The sequence below is a fragment of the Pipistrellus hanaki genome, assembly GCF_964339955.1.
Source record: "Pipistrellus hanaki genome assembly, chromosome: 1".
Lineage (NCBI taxonomy): Eukaryota > Metazoa > Chordata > Mammalia > Chiroptera > Vespertilionidae > Pipistrellus > Pipistrellus hanaki.
Window position 1 is genome coordinate 186635233 of NC_140503.1, and position 18242 is coordinate 186653474.

At 34.6% G+C, this 18242-nt stretch overlaps 1 protein-coding gene across 2 annotated transcripts in view; it reads right to left on the reverse strand.

Moving 5' to 3' along the window:
• The window catches only part of SLC30A9 (solute carrier family 30 member 9), a 55778-nt gene that overhangs the window by 19262 nt on the left and 18274 nt on the right, over positions 1-18242 (reverse strand). Inside the window, exons 3-10 of one of the 2 annotated variants that reach the window (XM_084900954.1) lie at positions 14528-14572; positions 11918-12017; positions 10107-10199; positions 9619-9701; positions 8856-8914; positions 8030-8097; positions 6416-6518; positions 968-1023 (exon numbers count right to left, since the gene is read on the reverse strand). In XM_084900954.1, the coding sequence (XP_084757080.1) occupies positions 968-1023; positions 6416-6518; positions 8030-8097; positions 8856-8914; positions 9619-9701; positions 10107-10199; positions 11918-12017; positions 14528-14572 (607 nt within the window). Of the gene's footprint in view, positions 1-967; positions 1024-6415; positions 6519-8029; positions 8098-8855; positions 8915-9618; positions 9702-10106; positions 10200-11917; positions 12018-14527; positions 14576-18242 lie in introns of both variants that reach the window. The other variant, XM_084900953.1, reaches the window with a different exon arrangement.

Below are 18242 nucleotides of genomic sequence, written 5' to 3' on the forward strand. Positions count from 1 at the left end.
AATTTACTCCCAAATCCAAATGCTATGGCACCCTTTTGGCAGATGAAAATTTAAACTAGAATTCTTACTAAAAACAGATTTTTAAATTATTTTTGTAAGTGTATAATCCTGACATAGGGAATTCTTAGTTTATAGATGTGATAATGTTCCTCAAGCTTAATTTAAAAAATTTACTTGCTTCTAAAAGTTTCCCCCACCAAAATAATATTGGAGATAAATATAAAGTTAAAGTAAATGAAGACCTAAATTAAATAGCATTACTTTCATTACTTATTTTCAAGAAATCTGTAGGTTCTTATTGAAATTTTTAATTCAGTAGATCTGCACTGTTCAAAATAAACCATTAGCCACATAAGGCTATTTAATTAAAACTAAGTAAAATTTTAAATGCAGTTGTTCAATTGCACTAGCCACATTTCAGGTGCTCCATAGCCACATGTAGCTAGTGACTATCATAATGAACAGATTTTGTAGAATATTCTACTGGGCAGCAATAACATAGGTTATTGAAAATATCTTAAGAAATTTTTATAACCTACAATTTAAAATTTTTAGCTTGTTTTAAAATTTTGGTGAACAAAGCTGTTAACTTAGCTAAATCGGCTAGGGCTATAGCTAAGATTTTAGAGTGAGTGGTCTATTAGTCTCAGTATGAAATATATGTTTCTTTTGCCCAAATAAAACAGAACTCTAAGATCAAAATATGAACTTTGCTTTAAATTATCAAATGTAAAAAGTATAAGGTCTCTATGCCATATTATAAAGCATATAAATAGGTTAAACTCTATTTTCAAATTATATCTTAAATTTACTTTGACACAGTAGTGACTACACTTCAGTGGAAGAAATAACCAAATTTTTAATACAAACTGCAGGTGCAGAAACAGCAGGCTTCTAAAATTAAGTTGCTTTTATTTCAATGACTTCCCACCAAAACAAACAAAAAAGATAAAGGCATTGTCCTTACGGATGACTAGGATCTGGTGTTTGAATAGACTTACTGATGCCCAGTGCCAGTAAACCCTATGGAGAAGAAGCAAAAAGATAAATAATCACTAGCAAATGAGGAATATAACATGGTAAAACCAATCTGGAGGATGCAATCTGAAAATGACCAACACAAATACTAATGTTCAATAGCTAAGTTATCTGGTTTCTAATACTTACGCAAGAGAAATAAAAATGAACACAAAGGGGTTCAGAACACCATTGCTTATAAAGGTTAAAAATCTGAAAGCAACCTCAAATCCATCCCTGAGGAATGGCAAAATAAATAAAACCATAAATTACTTCTACAACAGTTAAAAGAATGGAGTTGGAATAGAGCTTTATGTACTGAATGCTAAAAGCTCCTACACATATCATTTGGGGGGAGGGGGGGAGCGAATTTAAAAACAGTATTTACAGTACAGAACCTAATGTTTTGTAGTTTTTTTTAACTACATACAATATATAGCATAAGGAAAGGTCTAGAACAGGGATGGGGAAAGTTCAGCCTGTAAAATCAGTTGGTCTGGCCCTGCCAAGGCATTAGGGGTGAGTTAATTAAATGTTTGACAAAATATAGCAGGCTAATTTTTAAGTTAATAATTTTGTGTGGCCTGCAAATGATGTTACAAATATTCAAATGGCCCTTGGCAGAAAAAAGGTTCCCCACCCCTGTCTAGAAAAATTCATGTTGAACTATATATTTAAAAGGAGAAAAGCAGGATTAGTGGTGTCTGTAATATCTTTTATTTATATATAAAGAATAACTAACTTGTTTAACTGTACAAATAAAAGGTTGTCAAATTTTAAAACAGTATATATTGTCTATGGACACATACATAACTAGTAAAACTGCATAACCATGAACAGGAATTATACATATCAATTATACAGAGCAGTGATTATCAGGGATGTGGAAGGTAGAAATAAAGATGGAGGACTAATTATAAATAAGACTTTACTTCTTTACAAAAAAAAAAAAACACAAAAAACTAACATAAATATGGCAAAAGTAAGACATGAATTTTTAAGTTTTGATACTGGAAATCCCACCCTAACTATACAGACTATTACAGTTTGTTTATTCCTACTGGACTCCAAAGGGAAAGAGGGTTGGAACTACCTAAAAACAAATGGCTTTTCAATGAATTAAACTAAGAAAATAAAAATAAAGAACATATAATTTTTAAATCTGTACATTAAAACTGAAATATTCATTAATTCACTGTGTATACATGTCTGTGTATTTGTTTATGAAAGTCAATGGGGATTCAATTAATTTTAAAATCTTTTATTATTTAATATTAAGGTTTACTCTGCAATAGAGTGTAAAAATATCAAGTATTCTATAAACTGAATCTGAACCACATTAGTTCTTCTTATAATCCTGTCCTTCCCCAGAGGCAAAGTTGCATCAGTTATGTCTGATATGTCCTTCCTGACCTTTCTCTGGTCATTTACAAAATATGTATATATGTGCATACATATGCTACATATAATATATAACCTACACTAGAGGCCCAGTGCATGAAAACTCATGCACTGGAGTGGGGTGGTCCCTCATTACGGCCTGCCTCCTCTCACAGTCCAGAAGCCCTCAGGGTTGGGAGGCAACCCGGCAATCACGGGAAGGCGATACCCCATCACACCTTTGCTGTTGCCACTGCCGGCAGTGCAAGCCTCGGCTGCCCTAGGTAGCTAGGCAGCTGCCATCCAAGGCTTGCCTGTGCCTCAGGCTGGCCCTGAGCAGTTGGGGGGCTGAGGCAACTGGACACCACCATCTTTGAGGGTGGGGCAGTCAATTAGCATATTTCCTCCTTACTGGCTGTGGGTGCTGCCATCTTTGAGACAGTGTGAGGGTCAATTAGCATATTCCCTCTTTTATTAAATAGGATTTGTTTGGTTTATAGCATTAATATTATTAGCACCTAGTAGTTAAGAAGCATTATTAATGTTTCTCCTTCTGTAATCATCTTTACCTTTTAAGGTTTTCCTCATATTATTAAGAAACTGTTTAAATGTTGTCTTAGAATATCTTTATACTAGTAGCTGTTTTGTGTGTATGACCTGCTTACAGAAGACAGAGCAAGGACTATGTTCTTTTCCTAAACACTTAATACATGGCAAACTCAAGTGTGCAATAAATTCATATAAATTAATATCTAGGAAAATCCTCATAGTTTTTGCTGTTATGTTTGGGCCTATGACCTACTTTAATTTTGTATATGATCTGTGGTGGAGATCAAGGTACTTTGATTTTTTTCCATAAGGCTATCCAAAGCTTTCTAACACCACTTGTTAGAGTTTCCCTTTCTTCATTCAATTGCTTTTGTGCCTTTATCAAAAATCAATTGACCACATGTAACTGTGATTCTGTTGCTAGATTCTCTACTATTAAGTTACACTGATCTGTCATTCCTTAGGCCAATATCTCCCTGTTTTAATTACTGTAGTTTTATAAATTTTGAAGTCCTTCAAGTTATCTTCTATAAAAAGGCTTTGAATATTCTGAGCTCTTTGCATTTCCATTCCAAGTTCTAGGCTTTATTTAGTTTTTCAATTTCAATAAAAAAAAAGTCTTCTGGGCTGATTGCAGTTATATTAAATCTACAGATCAATTTAAGGAGAGTTGACATATTACATCATGTTATCCAATTCATGAACATGGTCTATATCTCTCCATTTCTTTAGGTCTCCTTTAATTTCTCCCAAACACATTTTAAATTGTCACTATAAAAGTTTTGCACATTTTTCATTAAATTTACTCGTAAGTATTTAATATTATTTGATATGATTTTAAATAAAATTTATTACAGTTTTAATTTGCCATTTGTTTGCTGATAGTAGAAATATAAATGATTTTTGCATGTTAACCTTCTATTCCTAACATTGATTTTGAATGTTAAATTAACTTTATATTCCTAGGATAATACTCACTTAATTATATATATTATCATTTTTATGTATTGCTAGATTCAATTTGATTATATTTTAAGGATATTTGCATCTATGTCCTTGAGGGATATTAGTCTGCATTTTTCTTTTTTTTCTTTTTAATATATTTTATTGATTTTTCACAGAGAGGAAGAGAGAGGGATAGAGAGTTAGAAACATCTATAAGAGAGAATCATCGATCAGCTGCCTCTAGCACACCCCCTACCGGGGATGTGCCCGCAACCAAGGTACATGTCCTCAACTGGAATCGAACCCGGGACGTTTCAGTCCGCAGACTGACGGTCTATCCACTGAGCCAAACCCGTCCCGGCTGCATTTTTCTTTCTTGTAACATCTTTGTAAGGTTTTGGTACCAGGATTATGCCGGCCTTATTAGAGGAGTTGAAAAGCATTTCCTCCTCTATATTTGAAAGCCTGTACTATTGGTATTACTTATTCCTTAAATGTTTGATAGTGTTCTCTTTGTCTCACAGGTCACTGAAGCTCCCTTCATTTTTTTCAATCTTTTCCCCTCAGTATGAATGTTTTCTACTGCCATATATTTAAGTTCATTGATTGTTTTTTCTATAGTGTCTGCTTTTAATTCTACACAATTTTTCCCATCAGACATATTTTTCAGCTCTAAAAGCTCCATTTTGTTCTTTATATCTTCCATTTCTCTTGTCAATATACATGTTTTCCTTTCAATACATGAATGTAGTTGTAATAGCTATTTAACATCCTTATTAGTCAATTGACTCTGTTTCTATTGACTGATTTTTCTCCTCATAAGTCTAATGTTCTGCTTCTTGGATGCCAAATTCTTTTTTTTAATTTTTTATTAAATGCTAAATACCAGGAATGTTATATTACTAAGTTTCTGGATTTTATTGTCTTAAGAGTGTGGGGGCTCTGTTCTGGCACGTAATTAAGTTATAGCTCTGTTCCTTTAGAGCTCTGACTCTCTGTGGAACACTGCCTTGTAACTGCTAGCCTCCTCTGACTTGATAAATTTCTGCCTTCTCAGCTTAATGAGACTGTTATCTCCCACTATACTACATCATCCCACATGTGCCTCCAAACAAAAGCCAGAGATCATAGAGTTCAATTAATTTGTTTTCTTTCTCTCCAGGATGATGGTCTTGTCCAGGATCATGGACTATTGTCCAAAGTTTAAAAATATTGTTTCATATATTTTATGTAGTTTTATAGGTGTTAACAGAAAAAGACTAAATTCAGTTCCCATTAGTTCATCATGGCGGGAAGCAAAGGTTCTTTACATAATGGTTTACAATTTTATTTATTTACTTTCTTAATTTATCATGTTATCATTTCAGAATAGTATATAACTATAATTACCACATTTTTTAAACCCTTGAAGAGTCATTCCGAGCATGGACACTGAAAGACTATCTTCAATGTTTTAATAATAACATGTAAGAATGAAACTAATCATCTGTACGTAACTTCTGACCCATATGTACAAATATTTTTGCATTTCAATTTTCTAAAGTCCAAGTAAGTTTTTAAAAAAATAGAGATTATATGATATGTATCTCTCCCCAACCACTCACCTCTCTCTCCACTCCACAACCGACTGGGAAAATATTATATTGATACAAGTTTTTAAATATTTACTGCACAAAAATTTAATTCAAGGGAAAGATTTCTAAGTACTGACAGCAAATTTTTTACTTCTTTCCTTACTTTTGCAAAAGCTTTTAATCCATTTGACAGTGAGTTAAGCAAGTTCTCGGGTTTAATTTTTAGTTAGGATGGCTCTCCCTACTCCCTACCTATTATTTTTAACTTTGTCTTAAATATTCTTATTGAATATGCTGTCTTTTATTGTAAGTTCTCCCAAATTAGTTATTAACAGTGGTATAAATAAATGAATACTGAAAAGGCATTCTCTTAAAACAACACATTGTTTAAATGTGAAATAATAACACAAGTAGAAAATTTTGTTGTGTTCTTTAAAAAGGCTTAAATTTACAGTTTTCAAAATTTGGGTTAAAGAAGGTACTTTAATTTTATAAAAATCTTTCTTCATTTGCAAATTCAGAAAAGGAATTCAAAGTGCAAGTCTAATATGAAATTTTAATTTATCAATCACATGGGACTAATTTACATAGTTATTCAAAAAACTTAAATTCACTAGCTCTTAAACTCATTGACCATAAGAACCTATGTTCAGATATAAATTTCCACCTAAAGTAATAATCTCTTCTACAAAAACTTCTGCCCAAACACTTAGTGAATGATAATCTTACACTTCATATTCCATTGTTGGAAGTCCTTAAACCTAAAAACCTGCTTTAAAATAGCATGCTCATATTTCTATGTATTTTATTGTTCAAAAGTAAAACAATTTTCTTTTTCTTCCATATGCCAACTACAAGACTTATTCAGTTTTTAAAACAGGCCAACTTTTAGATTAAATCAGTAAAAAAAATACTTTAAAATTAGTAAGAGTAAAGCTTTTATCCCTCACCTGATTACAAGTATCAGATAAAGAATGTATAGCTTCGGAGAACATACTTGCTGAACCCGTATAAATCCAAGCAAGAAATTTAAAGAAGCAATTTAATCCATTGCTAGGAGAGAAAGAGAAAGCAATTTACCATTGGTTCAGACAAAAATTTTCACCTAAAGCTTATTTAATTGACCATATATACCTCTATACTAGATTGTGTCAAAGGAAATTAAAAAGAATCTCTAGCCTTCAAAAACTTGCTATGTTTCTGGTAACAAGAGTACAAATCTCAAAAATACAGATTTGGTATTAAATATTCAAATGAAGAGGCATGACATGTGTAAGCAGATTAAGTGCATTTAAGTGCAAATTAACTGATAAGAGGATGTTCTACATTTGGACAAAACAAAATTAGAAAGGCAATTATGTGTCAAGTAGGTAAAAGATCTGCATCAATATTGTCCAGTAGAACAGTGTCAAAGGCAAGACTTTGGTGAAAGTCTGCTTACTTAAATAGATGAAGACAAATGTAAACCAAGCAGTCTGAGTCATATTAGACCATAGATGTTAAAATAAATATGGTTAGCTCTGAGCAAGCCAGCTGCTCAGATTCCAACAGTAATGACTAGCATGACTTATCTGAGGCACTATACTAGTCATTTATCATTTTTATTATAATTCTATTATACAAATATTATCATCCTCATTTCATAAATGAGAAAACTGTATATCCCCTTGCTCCACTTCAAATAATGTCTTGAAAGAAGCATATCTGCTCCTGTCTCTCCATTCTCCCCACTTTGTACAGTCTTCAGTGCACTAAATAATGGTTTCTGCCTCCAATACCTCCATTTCTTGCTATAAAGTTCTTAGAAACATTTTAGTATTTTTCTTAATCTCAGAGAAGCAACTGCTACCATTTTCTTCTTCTTTTATTTAATCTTCACGCTAGGATATGTTTTTCAACGATTTTAGAGAGGGGAAGAGAGAGGGAGAGAGAGAAACACCTCCTGCATGTGCTTTCCCTCCCCACAAAGGGGAATCAAACCCTCAACCTGGACTTGTGCCCTAATCAGGAACCAAACCCACCACGCTTCAGTGTATGGGACTGTGCTCCAACCAACTAGAGCACACTGGCCTGGGTTGCCACTATTTTCTTAAATCACTGTCTTCCTTGGCTTCCATGAAGCTTTTGGTTTTCTTCCTACCTTGCTCCTTATTCTTCTTCAGCAGGCTCTTTATTCTACCTAAGCATTCATCAAGTTTTTTCCTGAGGGCTTTTTCTTCCTGACACTATACACATTCTTCTATGGCTTTAATTATTACCTATCCTACCTAATAAAAGAGTAATATGCAAATTAACCATCACGCTGTTATACTCACAAGCCATGCCCACCAGCCAATCAGAGTGAGTATGCAAATAAACCCAACCAAGATGGCTATAGCCACAGAGAGCTGGGCATATTCTGAGTTGCTGGCTCCATCCCCAGTAGGACTAATGCAGGAGGTAGCCCATCTCTCTCTCCCTCTCCCTTACTCTCTGAAATCAGTAGGAAAAACAAGAACAACAAAAAGAATATTTACATAAAATAACATAAGTCTATTTTAAAAGCCGTATTTTTCAGTACTTACATGCAAATGGCAACCATCACCACCTTTCCTGGCCCCTTAAGAAAAACTGATGTCATTCTGGAACGTGGCTATAAAAAAAAAAAAACACACAATGTTTTAAAAATCTCAAAAATTTCTAGAAGCATTTTAATGCTTATAAGTGATTCTGACACACCAGAAAATATCTCCTCTATCAATACCTCTAACAACTAGGTTTACTTATTTGTTTCTCCATAATTTCCTCTATAAAAAGTGGGAAAATGGAAATCTAAAGGACACCTAGGTCCTATTCCAGAATCTTAATCATTCATTCTGTTTCCTTGTAACTGATTTCCTGCTACTTCCAGAAGGACCCTGGCCGATGTGGCTCCGTTTGCGGAGCATCTCCCTATGAACCAGGAGGTCACAGTTTGATTTCAGTTCAGGGCACATGCCCCGGTTTGGGCACGATCTCCATAGGGGACGTGCAGGAAGTAGCTGATCAATGATTTCCATCATTAATGTTTCCTTCTCTCTCTGAAATCAATAAAAATATATTTTTAAAAAAGAAAATTAAAAGTGGCTATCAGAGAGCTTAATCTTGCTAAAACCTGAGAAAATAGTTTTCTCTCTTACCTATATGTTAGGCTTACAACACAGTCTGGAATTTAAAGAGAACTTATGTCCCGATTTTTAAAATTTCAATAAAGCAGACAAGAGCAAAAATAGATTGTAAATTACAATGTACTCAAGAAAATCTTGAATTAGGCTGGCACAGGACTTAGTACGTGCTAGTATTTCACAATGAACTAACACTAGAATTTCACTGTGCAACACCTACATATCATTATCAGAAAAATATCCTTACCTTGGTATTTCCAAGGAAGTCGCTATATTCTCTTAATATGCTTTGGTTTCTAAATAACCCTACAAGAAAAGAATTACAAAACACATTTAGCTCATATATATTCTTATCAATCACATTTTAGATTAACACAAGTATTCTCTTTACGACTACTATGTTACATATGCTCCATTAGCTACCAGCAAAAACATCAGGTTATTATAAAAAATCTGGATTTGCAACCCAATTAAAAAATGTGCAGCCGAAACCGGTTTGGCTCAGTAGATAAGAGCGTCAGCCTGTGGACTGAAGGGTCCCAGGTTCGATTTTGGTCAAGGGCATGTACCTTGGTTGCAGGCACATCCCCAGTAGGGGGTGTGCTAGAGGCAGCTGATCGATGATTCTCTCTCATTGATATTTCTAACTCTCTATCCCTCTCTCTTCCTCTCTGTAAAAAAATCAATAAAATATATATATTTTTAAATGTGCAAAGGATTTGAAGACTTTTCCATAGATAATATGCAAATGGCCAACAAGCACATAAAAAGATGCTCATATCATTAGTCATCAGATAAATGCAAATCAAAACCACAATGAAGTATCACCTCACACCCTTCAGAATGCTACTATCCTTAAAAAATAAAAACAGAAAATAACACATTGGTGAAGATGTGGAGAAACTGAAAACCTTATGTACATAAGGCAACCCCTCGCCCCACCACCACCAGCAAAAATACTGTGTGGTTTGGAAATGAACCTGCAATAGCTTTAAACTGAATATACTTACTTTCTCTGTATTCTCTTTCTGCTTTTTTACGCAGTTTTCTCTCCCTGGCAAGAGCTTCAGGGCTTCCCCAGACTTCCAAAGATCTACGCATGAACACATGACCAACAATGAACAATTAATTGTAATGATAATTACAATTAATGACTTTATTGTAATTATCTTTAAATCTAGATGAACCATCTGAATAACTATATGAGGATCTTACAGCAGTATATAAGGTCCTTAGAAATATATATATAAAGCACTTAAGAAACTTTTCTAAACTACATCTAAACAAAACAGTAAAGTCAGGAAATTTTCTGATAAATTAGGACATATTTTTAGTTAAGTAGTATATAACAGTAATTCCCCCCAAAATTTACAAATGTAAAAATAATCTACCTTTAAAAAAATAAAATATATTCTTTAAAAAATTCTGAATCTAAGTTGTGTTTTTCTTAATCCCAATTTCAGCTTGTACTTTTATTCTAAAAGAACTATATTCTTACTTTGCCTCCACATCTGATCTCAAGTATACAGTAAAGGATTCAGTATCTTCATGGGGACTTCGTTGTCTGATTTTTCGAAGTTGTTCCAGATCACTAAAGAAAGAAATATGTTAAATTTATTCAGACAATCTTCATAGAGTTTATGTACTTAAAGAAATTATTAGGAACAGATAAAAACCACCACATTGATCCTCATCTTAAAAGACTATAATCGGCATAGCACTTAAAGATCAGTTTATACAGATTGCACTTTGTACACAAAAACTGGTTTAGAGACAGTGAAGAAACAATTATTCTTGCCCTGGCTGGGTAACTCGGTTGGCGCGTCATTCTGTGCACCCAAAGGTTTCAGGCTTAATTCCCGGCCAGGGCACATACCTAGGTTGTGGGTTTGACCCCAGTAAGGGCACAATTAGGAGGCAACCAATTGATGTGTCCCTCCCTCCCTCCCTTCCTTTTCTACCCCCTCCAGTAAACACATCCTTGGGTATGGAAGGAAGGGAGGGGAGAGGGGAAGGAGGGATAAAGAAAGGGAAATATTACTGTTGTTCAATACAGATACTGTAACAAAACATGTATAGACTAAGTTCCTTCCTAAGTGCTTATATTTTATCTGCTCTGTTTGCAACTGTGATGTCTCATGCATCATAAAAAAATGCAAAAAGTAGAAAGAACATGGATTAGAGTATCATCCCTCTATTTGAGAATTTAAAATTTACAGCCCTATTTGTTTACATCCAGATTAATACTAAGTGTTAGTAGCATTCAAAGTTATCAAGCCATAAAGGTTTAATGCAATTCCATGCTATTTATAATTGTCCCTTCTCTTATATTCTAGAAAGATTATATATTCATCAAGTCACAATTAAATAGTCATTCTGTATTTGATCATTGGTGTTCCTTAGAAAATTCTGTAACGGCAATGAAAAGACCTATCGATTAAAATGTGGTAATGATAGACTATTACTAAGTTAAAGAAACTAAACCTGGAGTTTAAAAATATCAACAACCAACTATCACACATAGGGAAGACAGTTTGGACCAGCTACCAAAAGATTATTCTAGTTTCCTCTCTGTCACTGACTCACTAAATAAGCTGGATCATCAGTAACATCCTTATTACGTCAAGTGGCCTATAATGTGGAGACAGCAATACTTAACCAAAATTTTTGTGAGAACTAAATGAAATACTCTACGTGAAACATAATATATTTTATTACAATGTTATAATTGATTGTTAGTTTATTATTTATATAAGTTATAAAGCAGATTGTTGAATTCCTTAATTCTTGATAGTAAATCATAGAGAATAATCCTGAGAAAGAGGGGGGGAAATAGATCACACCTGATATCTCTAAAAAAATCAAGAAATCTTCCATATAAATATGACTTTTCTAGGTAAACACATAAAGGAAGGGAAAATTTAGAAATATGTGATGAGTATAATTTCCATAAATCTCTATGACGGCAAGAAAATTAGTAAATAATCTTATCTTATTATTAATAATTCTGACCTATGTGAATGTAACAATAAAATTCCTATGATCTTGTATGACACAGAGATTTTTAATAACTTGCCTTTTTGAATTTAAGAAGCCCAGAAAGACTGAAATTGCTTATGCTGGAGCAGAATTCAATGTTGCAAACAAATAATTTTAACATTTTTTAACCAAATAAACATATTTCTTTAATTTAGGAAGAAGCTATGGGAAACTTCCACATGAATGGAAGATAGCAGGAAACACATTCTAAGAAATAAATGGTTATTTACGCTAGATAGATAAAACTACCCTTTAAAAAAATAACTGTACCTGGCTTTAAGGCAGAACTCATTTATTGCTCTGACTCCAGTGATGAAATTATTCTGAGTATACTTTGGTCCATACTCCCTCTTCTTAAGGACTGCTTTGACTAAAACCAAAAAAACATAGGAAAACAAAAGTATACACAACAAAAGTCAGAGGCTTTACTAATGAATTCCATAAAATATCAACCTTTTTCCTGATGCACTGAATGACATCAGAAAAAAATTCTCCAAGTGCAGAATAGAACGGAATATTTGTAGTCACCTAGCTTTTATTTCCATAGTTCATCTGTAACTGATGAGAAAATGCCCAACCCTTTGTCTAATGGACACCTTGTATTAAATACAAGGTGTCCATTAGACAAATTTCAGCTTCAGTTAAAAATTACAGGCTAGTTCAGTGTTTTTAAAACTGTGGAGTAAAAGCAGCATTTTATAAAAAGTGAAAATAAGAAGTAATCAGAGTACTGCATAAAATTAAGAACAAATACTTTTTGTGAACACTTTTGTTACAGTTAAATAATTTCTGTTTGAAAGCCACTTGACTGTTTCACATAATGCAGCAAAGCTGAGTAAACAAAAGGAGCATTTTTATCAGTTAAAAACTATAGGAAGTTTATAACAGATTTTAAGTAAAATACTATCTTCTATTAAATTACCTACTACAAGGATCAAATGTTCATAAAAAAGCCAGATACATCAATACCATTGTAAGTCATATTATAAAGTTGACTTATGGTCACGACATAAATAACATAAGCAAATATCTGAAGATCAAGAGAAAAACAACAGAAGAAACTTGCATTGTTCTGTTACAAATTGTCACCTAGTCACTTCACATTCTAGTCATATCTATTAATTCATAAATTTTTTATTCTACTTTCAAGTTCAAAGAGCAAATTTAGACTAAAACTATTTATCACTGCAGTAGGTAAAAAGACTCTTAACACATAAACTATTAAAATAAAATGTATAAAAAAACACTTAAGAACATTTAAAAAATAAAGTTCAATATAAAAATCAAAAACTTATTTGAAAAAAAAGCAATATATAAAAAACTTCAAGTTTCTTTTTACGTGAGTTCAAGTCTCTGAACTGCCTTTCTCCAATAACCTTCAAACTCAAAATCCAAGTGAGGTCCTCTGGAGCAGAGGGGGGAATTACATCTCTCTTTTAAAAGATTAGCTGTTGTTTTTTAATTACTTTTATAAAATTTGTTCAAAGTAGCTAGAAATCCCTGTTGGCCAGTCCTGGCCCAGATTACTAATGATAATGACTGCTATCATAGTATTAATTATTCTTAATTGTGACTGCACACTACTACTATATATCATCTTCAAAATTATCCTACAAAAGAAATTCCATTTTATCACCATATTACAGAGGAGAAAACTATGGCTTAGAGAAATCAAGTACACTGCCCAAAGCCATACAGTTGGTACATGCTACGGCCACAAACGGAATCCAGTTTTGTCTGATTCCAAAGCCACAGTGCTTCCCATCACAGAGTTACTGCCTCAGTGAAACATGCTGATTTGGAAATGGGAGTCATAGCTCATTATAAAGAACAGCTGCAATTATTCCTAGAAAAGAGAGTCAGACAAGAATGTCCAATCTCTACCTGGATTTGAAAAAGTTGAAGCTCAAAGGTGTTGACCTCTTGTTTTGTTCTTTAATCACATTACTTTTCTAAAATGATAAAGTAATTGATAATTTTTATTTGCCATAACTCTTTTCCTTGGGCTTTTGAAAAAAACCATTACCACAAAATTTGTGACCAAAATGCAAAGTAAACTTCAGTAGATAATTAGCTTATAAATCAGATATTAAATCCTTAAGGTCAATAACCCTAACCCTAGCCCTTATTTATATAATAGAGGCCCGATGTACAAAATTCATGCACAGGTAGAGTCCTTAGGCCTGGCCGGCGATCAGGGTGGATCAGGGCCTTCCAGCTGCCGACCAGGGCTTCCCTTTCCCGGCTGCGGCTGGGGCCTCCCTTCATTCTGCGCCACCCCCCTGGTGGTCAGTGCACATCAGAGTGAGCAAGCAAACTCCCAATCTCCCGGTCAAACTCCTGAGAGGACACATTAGCCGTGTGTGTGTGTGTTTGTGTGTGTGTGTGTGTGTGTGTGTGTACATATATATATATAAGTATGTATTATGTATGTATGTGTGTGTGTGAGAGAGAGAGATATATATAAAAGCCTAAGCAACCTTTCAACCAGTAGCTATTACGCACACTGACACCAGGGGGCAGATGCTCAATGCACAGACACAGAAACATGGAACACACCGATAAATCTCAGAAGGAAGGGGGAAGTGAGGAGGATGGGAAGAGATTAACCAAAGACCTTATATGTATTCTAGAGGCCCGGTGCACAGATTCATGCACTAGTAGGGTCCCTCAGCCTGGCCTTCAGGCATTGGGCTGAAACTGGCAATCTGACATCCCCCGAGGGGTCCTGGATTGCAAGAGGGTGCAGGCCAGGCCAAGGGACCCCACCGGTGCACCAGGCCTCTAGTGATAATATAACTATAAAGACCTCTATATAAATTAATTTTATATATTTAATTCAAAACATCATCACAAAAAATAGGATAAAAATATATTTACCTCTTACTTGGAGAGGTTCTTGCTTAGTAAGTGGACCTTTGAGTTCTGCTGTAAAGTTTCAAAAAATTTACATTAAGCAGTGGCTTGCATACAAACCTATAAACTTATGAGCTAACAATCTGGCAATGTGTTAAAAAGATAATATATCAAAGACAAGCTGGATTTATCCTAAAAATGTTAGGAGTAGTTAAACGTTAACAGATTAAAAGAGAAAAACTATAGAATCATTTCAGGAGATAAAGAAAAAGCATTTAATAAAATTCAACACCCATGCAAGTTTCAAACCCTTTTTGAAACTTAGGACAAAAAGAAATTTCCTTAAAGGGTAAAACAAACCTAAACATTGTATTCAATGTGAAACTTTAGAAGGATTCCTTTAAAATAAGGAACAACACAAGGACAAACACACTGTTGATTCTTCTACTTAAAAATGTCCTGGGGATACTATTCAAAGAAGAATGAAGTAATTACTGAATCTACTGTATAATCCCATCCCCCCAAAAAAATAAAAATAAAAAAAGGAAGTTGGAATCCACATCACATCATCAACAACCAATTCCAGGTAGATTAATGACTTTAATGTTATAACATTTACATGTCTAACAAAATAATATAGCCTATTTTTATGGTAGAGTTAGCTTTCTTAATAAGATATAAATACAAGGAAAAATGGACAAATTCTGCTAAATTAAAATTCAGAACATCTAAAAACATAAATTTAAAAAAATTCAGAATATCTGCTCATCAAAAGATCCCATTTATAAAAGAAAGAAAAGTCTCAGACTGAGAAGATATTTCCAACAATTCGAATCAACAAAGAATAAGTATCAAGAATATTTAAGAATTCCTCCAGATCAATTAAACACAACTCATTAGAAATAAAAGGCAGAAGACAAGAACAAAATTGCACAGAAAAGCATTTATATATTGCAATATGATCCTTCCTATATTTTTTTAATTTTGGAATTTGCAATGTTATTCTGAATAGGCTATATTCTTTCCCTCTCCTCCTCATGCTCCAGGGCTCAGAACTCATGTCTGTTCTGAACCAGATCTCAGTCTGGCCGTTACAATTCCTACCACTCAATCAAGTCTCCAAACCAGCAAATGGCAGGTTTCAGTTCCCTGTTCCCTCTTACCACCCTGCCCTACTACAGCCTCCTGCAAGACACAGCCTCAGGTAACAGGTGGAAGAGACTATTTTCAGCCTCCTGCATAAGAGTAGGTGTAAAAGTTCAAACAGTGAGTCTGCCTCCAGGACCTCACTATGAATGTAGCACCTGCAAATCCATTACCCCAAACAAGCCAAACTCCTGGCTGCAAGTGCCTATTTACTCGTATTGCCCCAGAGTCTGGAATTTTCTGTTCCATTTCTTGGACATAAGCATGTCTTTTTTTTTTTTTAAATCAAATTGTTCCTTCAATGTTCTTTTTACATTTTATCTATGATTCCAATGAGTGAGAAGTGAAACAGGTACTAAAGCATCTGTTTACAATGCCATCTTGATCAGAATTTCTAATTTATCTTCTTTCATGGCTTTTATGGATAAACTAGAAGCTTGGTGCATGAAATCCGTACATGAGGGGAGTCCTCTAAGTCCAGCCTACACACTCTCCAATCCAGGACCCTGAAGATCAGGCCTAAACCAGCTGTCTGACATCCCTCTCACAATCCTGGACCACTGGCTCCTAATTGCTCACCTGCCTGCCAGCTTGATTGCCCCTTACTGCTTCCCCCCTCAACTTGCCTGGTCATCCCTTACTGTTCCCCCTTCCAGCATGGTTGCCCCCAACTCCCCCCCCCTTCTGGCCTGATCTCCCCTCACTGCCCCCTCTGCCAGCCTGGACACCCCTAATTGCCCCCTCCACACCGCCTTGTCACCCCTCACCACTCCCCCTGCCAAGGCATGGTGGCAGAAGGGAGCTCTGAGCCCTGGCTGGGGCGTTGCAGTGACAGGGAGCTCTTGGCACCATTTTTGAAGGCTGGCCATGCCCTCCATCACAGGAGACCCAGAGTTCTGACATGCCCTGGCCAGGGCACAGAGCTCCCTTCTGCCGTCACAACATGGCCCAGGGTCCAGGGCCCAGTCATATGGTCATCCCTTACTGCCCCCCTGCTGGCTTGGTCACTCCACAGCCTCCTGCTCAGTCTTCCATTCACTTATTTAGGTCGTGATGGCCCCTGGCTTTTTATATATTAGGATTAAATGTCTATAGACTAGACACTAGCAAAGGTAAAAACTCCCTTTGAAATAAAAGCAAAAAATATTTTATGTAACTTTCAGTCTATGTCTTGATTATTTTTCAGTGAACGTCATTGATCAAATGACTTAACATAGTTTATTTCAGCGTTTTTCAACCGCTGTTCCGCGGCACACTATGTTGCCTGGTGTGCCGTAGGTGCAGACAAGACAAGAATTTTATAATTTTTCACTATTTTGTTTACTTAATATTTCATAATAAAGTAATTATAAAATACTTTTTTTGTGTTTATTTGATTCCTATTCAAGAGAATTACTTTATATATAGTCAATATAGGCACAGAGTTAAATTTTTTAACATTTTCTAATGGTGGTGTGCCTCGTGATTTTTTTCATGAAACAAGTGTGCCTTTGCCCAAAAAAGGTTGAAAAACACTGGTCTATTATTATGTTTTGATAACCAAAACTTTATAGAAAATTCCATAAGACTTTTAAAAAATATATTTTTATTGATTTCAGAGAGGAAGGAGAGGGAAAGAGAGATACAAACATCAATGATGAGAGAGAATCATTAATTGGCTGCCTTCTGCACACCCCATATTTGGGATTAAGCCTACAATCTGGGCATGTGCCCTTGACCAGAATCAAACCTGGGACCCTTCAGTCCACAAGCCAATGCTCTAACAACTGAGCAACACCAGCTAGGGCATCCTAAAGGCTTTTTTTTTTTTTTTTTTTTAACTATTCACCGAATCCTAAGTAGGTTATAATAGCACATTGATAAATTAAAATAGACTTCAAAACACTTCTATTTAATAATTATAGCTTATAACATTTAACATTTAAGTTAAATGATTATTATGACTTGATTATTATCTACCTTTGCAACAAGCAAATTCCAAAGCATCTTTATAGATTCTATATATCAATTTCTTAAATTTTTGCTTTGCTGAACAAAGAATAGGGCAGAGAAAAGTGAATGGGGTGGTGGAATAATGAGCTTCCAACACTCACCTAATATCTGAACTGAAATCTACTGTCAAGCATTCCAATAGCCCTCCTTTCCACAATAATCAAAGTCACTGAACTAAACAAGAAAATGAGGTCCTCTAAGAATTTCTGGATATTATTCTCACTACTAGTGTCATTAATTATGTAGAGTTAAGAATTACAAACGAGAAATGCTAACAAATGGCTCAAAAATAGATACTGATACCTATTTTGCACACTGCCATCTTAATAAACTTACATGTATCACTGGAGTAGAATCTTTATGATTTCATAAGTAACCAGACATTTTATACATGAATATCTCTAGACATTTTGTTTTAAACTCAAGTCCTGGCTGCCTGCCACACATCTGCTGTCATTAGCAAAATTAAAACTAATTTTACTAAAATTTAAAACATCTGAATGCTCCTTAAAAACTTAAGGATTCCTTAGCAAATCTCTGCCTCTTAATGAACTATGCCTGACTGTATCAAGCGATTTGAATTATTCAAGTCAATCTCAAA